The sequence below is a fragment of the Mastomys coucha genome, unplaced genomic scaffold (genome assembly GCF_008632895.1).
Source record: "Mastomys coucha isolate ucsf_1 unplaced genomic scaffold, UCSF_Mcou_1 pScaffold15, whole genome shotgun sequence".
In the NCBI taxonomy this organism is placed as follows: domain Eukaryota; kingdom Metazoa; phylum Chordata; class Mammalia; order Rodentia; family Muridae; genus Mastomys; species Mastomys coucha.
The window spans coordinates 106,490,594-106,496,895 of NW_022196897.1; the positions used below are offsets into that span (position 1 = coordinate 106,490,594).

Consider the following 6,302-nt stretch of genomic DNA (forward strand, 5'->3'; position numbering starts at 1 on the left):
CGAACTCAGAAATCCGCCTGCCTCTGCCTCCCAAGTGCTGGGACTAAAGGCGTGTGCCACCACCGCCCAGCTTATGGGGACTTTTCAAACAACTACATGCAATTGCATTATGAGACAAAAATGAGATTTTAGAGGTGAGGAATGAAATGTTATGATCTAAAGTGATGTGCTGGTGTCAAGGAGTGAGCTAAGGTGATTAATTCTGTCAGCTTGGCTGCTTTTAGAATCACAGCAATACAGCTCTTAGTGTGTATGAGGACATTTCCAAAAAGGCTTAGCTGAGGATGAAGCTCCCTCACTGAATGTAGGCAGCAGCCCCGGGGCTGGAATCCCAGGCTGCATAAAAGGAGAGGGAGCTGAGCAGCAGGGAGCTCTGCTTCCTGAGCGTGGACCCCGAGCCATTTCTCACAGCCCCCCAATATGAAGAACTCTCAGCCTGTGGGACCAAAAAAAATCCTTTTTGTTTTTAAAAAAAGTTACTCATGTCTTTATTATTTTTATGTGTATGTGTGTGTGCCTAAGAGAGTTTATGTTACTACACGCCTGTAAGAACCTATAGAAGCGACACAAGGGAACTGGGGATACAGATGGTTGTTAGCCACCATGTGGGTGCTGGGAAACCTCTGCAAGAGCAGTGAGTGCTCATAACAACTGAGCCTTCTTTCCCAGCCCCAAACCTTCCTCCTTTAAGCTGCTTTTGTCACACTTGTTGTTACAGCAATGATAAAAGTAACTACTATAGAGAGGAAAAGCCAGAATCCTTATACCTCTGCTTGGCTGCTCTTCTTTCTTGTGATGCTTCTATAATAAAACAGCAAGCGAGCCTTTTATTCCAAGGTCTACCTAAGGTGAAGTAAAGCTCATGCCATGATGCAGATGGGAGAAGTCAAAACAATGCGCATGACACCTGATGGTATGAATGCAGCAATTTTCATGATTAGAACTTGAGCCTCCTCAAAGGAGACAGAAAATACTAAGTACTTCTAATAAACTCTATGAGCAGCCAGAGTGACTCAAGTTATTAAGTTCTCCATGGAGAACATCAACTTAGACAGATTGACTAGAACTATATTAGCCCTAGGAATAAAGAAACAACTTATCTACACCCTGGTAGCTTTAGTGGGTGGGTGCCTGTTGATGCCTTGCATACCAAGTATAGCACACAATGCCTAGGGGCGCAGCCTACCTCCTCCCTGCCTTTCGATACGCGTCTGGCTTTCTGAGACGGTGAAGTAGGGAAGAAGACCACAGGAGCAAGACAAATTCCATTCTACACATCTAAGCTTTGTGTCTTCTTCTACACCTTAATTTACCTGTTATGTCATCTAACAGATAACACATAAACTGTTACCCAAATGAGTAAGAAAATCACAGTACACAAGACAGAAGAAGGAAAGGCAACTCTGTCCATATTACCAGGCTTTACTAGATGCACTCCTATTTTACCTCAGCTTCCAAAAGGGTGACAGCTACACAAAATGCTGAACAGTAAACATTCTCTGGCAGCCCTCATCACTAACTGGCTAGGAATTTATTTTTCTTCCATATTATTCTTCCATATCATTAGCTATTCTATATCATAGCTACTTTAAAAAGAACTTTTTAACTTAAACAGTAGCCTCAGAACTAAAATAAAAATGTAGAACATGTGAGAAGAGGAGCTGTGGAGATAGTCAACCTTCCTACCTGTTTTACTACTCTGGTCAAACAAGTCTTCCTGAGTTGAGGAAACCTCAGGCTCTGCTGAGGTCTGAGCCTGCGGCTCCCCGTCCAGCAGCTCTCGGGCCGGTGCCTGTCCCTTCGTCTCCACAGCAGCAACAGAGACTTGAGGGCTGGAAGGCAGGTCTCCGGACCTAGGAGATTCATGTCAACAATGATGAAGATTGCTAAATTCAAAGGTTTCCCTCTTTCAACAAAAAGCTTCTAACAATTTCAAAAATTCTAATAGCCCTAATCTACAAAACTTATGAAAAGTGAAATAATACTGCAAAGTCCATGAGCATTTCAAAGCCTGTCTCCCTCATCCCTACAACCAGACCTCTTTTCAGTTTCCTGTCAGTTGAATACTTCTGACAAGTGATTAAGAATTGCTACAGAAGTCCTTATACAGACTTGATATGGCTTTTCTCATCACTGGTGCCATAAACATATGTTGCCTGCTGACCTTTTCCAGGATTCCTTTACACATATTGCTTAACCACATAAGATTCACATTCTTGACCCCTTCCTAGAGACTTACTTACTCTAATATTCCTAAGGAAAAATGAAAAAAGCAAGACTAACAGGAAAGCCAGGCGTGTGACCCATACCTATAGTCTCAGTGTTTCAAAGGCTGAAGTGAAAGGATTATGAGTTCAAGGTCAACCTGGACTACATACTAAGTCAGAAGAACAACAAAGTAAGAACCTGTTTAAATAATAATAATAATAATAATAATAATAATAATAATAATAATAATAATATCAAAGCTGAAATAAGGACTTTATTAAGAAAAGCCATAATGGATCATGATGGGGCACAAACCTACAATCCTACCACTAAGACAGCTGAAGCAGGAGGATTCTTTCAAGTTCAAAGCTAGCCTGGTCACATGGCAAAGCACTATCTCAATAAAAAATAAAAGCCTAAAAGCCATGACTAGATCACTGTTGCTGAGGACCTCAACCCCAACTTCTACTGAAGGAAATAATAAAAGGACACTGAATGTTTGTTCATTTCCCCTAAAATTAAGAGCATCCCAGTTTTCCTCTGCCACTAGCCAGTCAATATAGTTTGGGACACAAAAACTACCACAGACCAAGCACAGTGTCCTTTCCCTATTCCTACCAAACTAAGATCCAGACACACTTGGAAAAATACCTACATCTCGCCATACCATAAGTTAACAGAAGGGTGATACTTAACAATCTAAAGCAATGTAGGTGCTCAAGAACAGAAATAGGTTTTCCATATAACGTTCATCTACATCTCTGTTAGCCCCAGAGAAGCAAAACAATCTGCTACAGACAGTGACTGACCCAGACAGATGTCAACCAAAAATTAAAGATTACAGTTACAGAAGCAATAATGCACCTTTAGTAATAGGCCTGAATTAAGATGAGAGCACACACACAGCAAGACTGCATAAGCAACCATTTAAAAAAAAAAAAAAGATTTGTTTATAGTATATATATGAGTATACTGTAGCTATCTTCAAAACACATCAGGAAAGGGCATCAGATCCCATTAGAAATGGTTGTGAGCTACCATGTGGTTGCTGGGATTTGAACTCAGGACCTCTGGAAGAGCAGTTGGTGCTCTTAACGACTGAGCCATCTCTCCAGTTCCTGCATAAGCAGCCTTTATGTATAAATAATCAGCATTTCTATTGGACGAAAACAAAATGCCAGTTCTGTAAAATGTTGAGAGGGGGAGTCAGCAGTTTCTAATATTGTTTCCATAGCCAAAATGAAATTCCATAGCCCCACAGTAAAATTCCACAGACACTTTTAGAGAGTGCATGACTAACCTTACAAGTGGTAGATTCTGTTCTTCTACCACATGGACACCTTTACTGGGCTGTACTGTAACAGGAATGTCTTTGCTGGGTTGTTCTATCATGGAGATATCTTCAGTGGACTGTTCTTCACATTTAATTACTTAAAATATAAGAAGGGAAGAAAAAAGACACAAAGCAGATATTAACTCTTCAAAGTATCAGAGGCAGTCCAAATAATTCTCAAAAGGCAAAAAATGGTAACAGAAACTAGTCTAATTTTAAAATATCAAGAGTTATATTATAGAGGGACAGTATCCCAATTAGACACCATACTCTACCAAATAAAACCCCCAGTACCAAGAATGGGTTACCACCTTCTGAGGTGTTGGCTGATGAGGTCCACAGATACCTCTCAAGCATTACAGTCTATTCCTACCGCTATCAGTTGCCCCCACATTTTGAGGATAAGACCCTATGGCCGAAGACACTACATACTTGAGTCATAGAACATGGAGAAATCTAGCTAATACTCAGCTAGAAGCTTCCTCCCTATGGGTAGTACTCATAGTGCTAAAAGATGCTACGCATGTGACTACAGAAGAAAAAGTGGTCATCAGTTTCACCAAGTCGTGATCCTCAAGTTACACAGCCAGCCTGGAAAGTTATGCCTGATGGTGCAATAGTGGCAGAGATGTCATGGGAGTAAACAACTACTTCTTTCTTTAAAAAAATGGATTCAAGGCCTATTTCATGAGATAAAACTGCCACTGACTCAAGACCCTGAAGCCAGATAGGTCATGGGCCACAAAGGAAAACAACTCTGTCACTCTGCTGAAGGGACACAGCAATAGCATGATTCCTACTGACATCTCGCTCTACAAAGACATCAGTGCACCACTAGGTCCTTATCAAAGGAGCTGCTTGCTGTAGCAGATGGCAATTAACAACTGGTCAACATGCATGACAGCTAGTATATATATATGTATATATATATATACACACACACACACACACACATATATATACACACACACAAATGTACTGGGGTTGGAGACACAGCTCAGCAGTTAAGAGCATGGCTACTCTTCTAGAGGACACGGGTAAATATATATAGTACATTCCAGGGAAGGCCACATGCCCAGGAAGAGTCAGCTATAACAAAGGGGATTGCATGGGGGTTTGTCTTATTTAAGAAGAAGGAGGGAGAGAAGGACGGAATACAAAGTTGGGGGGTAGGGCAAAACCTGGAAGGAGATGGTTAGATAAAAATCAAAAAATATTGTATGAAATTATCAAAACCTAAATAAAAACATTACTTAAATAAATATATCTACACATATATAGAGAGAAATGTAAAGATACAGACAGAAGCTGGGCAGTGGTGGCACACACCTTTAATTCCAGCACATGGGAGGCAGAGGCAGGTGGATTTCTCTGTGTTGCCCTGGCTGTCCTGGAACTCACTCTGTAGACCAGGCTGGCCTTGAACTCAGATATCTGCCGGCCTCTGCCTCCCAAGTGCTAGGATTTAAAGGCGTGTGCTACCACCACTCGGCTAAAATTAATTTTTTAAAAAATGTACTGGGGTTGGAGACACAGCTCAGCAGTTAAGAGCATGGCTACTCTTCTAGAGGACACGGGTTCAATTCCTAGTAGACACATGGCAGCTCACAACTGTCAGTATGTCCAGTTCCAGAGGATCCATCACTCTCACACAAGCATACATGCAGGAAAACCACCAATGCAAATAAAATAAATAAATCATCAAAAACAAAAATAAGGGGCTGGAGAGATGGCTCAGAGGGTAAGAGCACTGATTGCTCTTCCACAGGTCCTGAGTTCAATTCCCAGCAACCACATGGAGGCTCACAACCATCTGTAATGGAATCCAATGCCCTCTTCTGGTGTGTCTGACGACAGCTACAATGTACTCATATACAATAAATAAATCTTTAAAAACTAAAAATAAAAATCTTAAAGAAAAAATGTATCATCCCAAAAAGAAAGTAATCAGTGACCTACTTAGAGAAAAATGTCAACCTACAAGCCATCACTCGAGAAGTCCTTACTGCTTACTCTGCAAACTTATGATACATTATTTGGATCACTTTAAAACTTATTGGGAAGCCAAGCATGGTGGTGCACACCTTTAATCTCAACACTTCAAAGGGAGAGGCAAGCAGATCCCAGAGTTCAAGGTAACTCTGGCTACAAAGTGAGTTCCTGGACAGCCAGGGCTACACTGAGAGACCCTGTCTTGAGGAAGCCCCCCACCCACAAAAAAAGAGAGACTTATAACTCAGCAGTTAAGAGCACTTCTTACTCTGGCAAAGGACCCAGATTTTATTCCCAACATCCACAACAGTGGCTCACATCTGTACTATAGTTCCAATCTGATTCCCCCTGCTGACCTCTGCAGGCACCAGACAAACATGTTGTACTCATAAATACATAAAATCAAAACAGTCATATAAATAAAATAGAATAATTTTTCTAAGCCAGTCAGTGGTCCTTTAACCCCATCACCTGGGAGGCAGAGACAGGTGGATTTCTGAGTTCGAGGCCAGCCTGGTCTACAGACTAAGTTCCAGGATAGCCAGGGCTACAAAGAGAAACCCTGTCTTGAAAAAAACAAAAAAACAAAACAAAACAAAACAACAAAAAAAATTCTAAGCTTGAAGAGGTAGCTAGTGAATTTCTATGAGTTAAAGCCATTCTGGTCTACTACATACAAGATCCAGACCAGCTACAGCTGCAAGGCGAGACTCAAGCAAACGAACAACACAAAAACAACAACAAAAGAAAAAACACCTTAGAAAAAAAA

At 41.1% G+C, this 6,302-nt stretch overlaps 1 protein-coding gene across 1 annotated transcript in view; it reads right to left on the reverse strand.

Moving 5' to 3' along the window:
* Positions 1-6,302, reverse strand: part of Tp53bp1 (tumor protein p53 binding protein 1) — a 79,674-nt gene that overhangs the window by 59,863 nt on the left and 13,509 nt on the right. Inside the window, exons 7-8 of the mRNA XM_031371638.1 lie at positions 3,509-3,638; positions 1,687-1,853 (exon numbers count right to left, since the gene is read on the reverse strand). Of these exons, the coding sequence (XP_031227498.1) occupies positions 1,687-1,853; positions 3,509-3,638 (297 nt within the window). The remainder of the gene's footprint in view (positions 1-1,686; positions 1,854-3,508; positions 3,639-6,302) is intronic.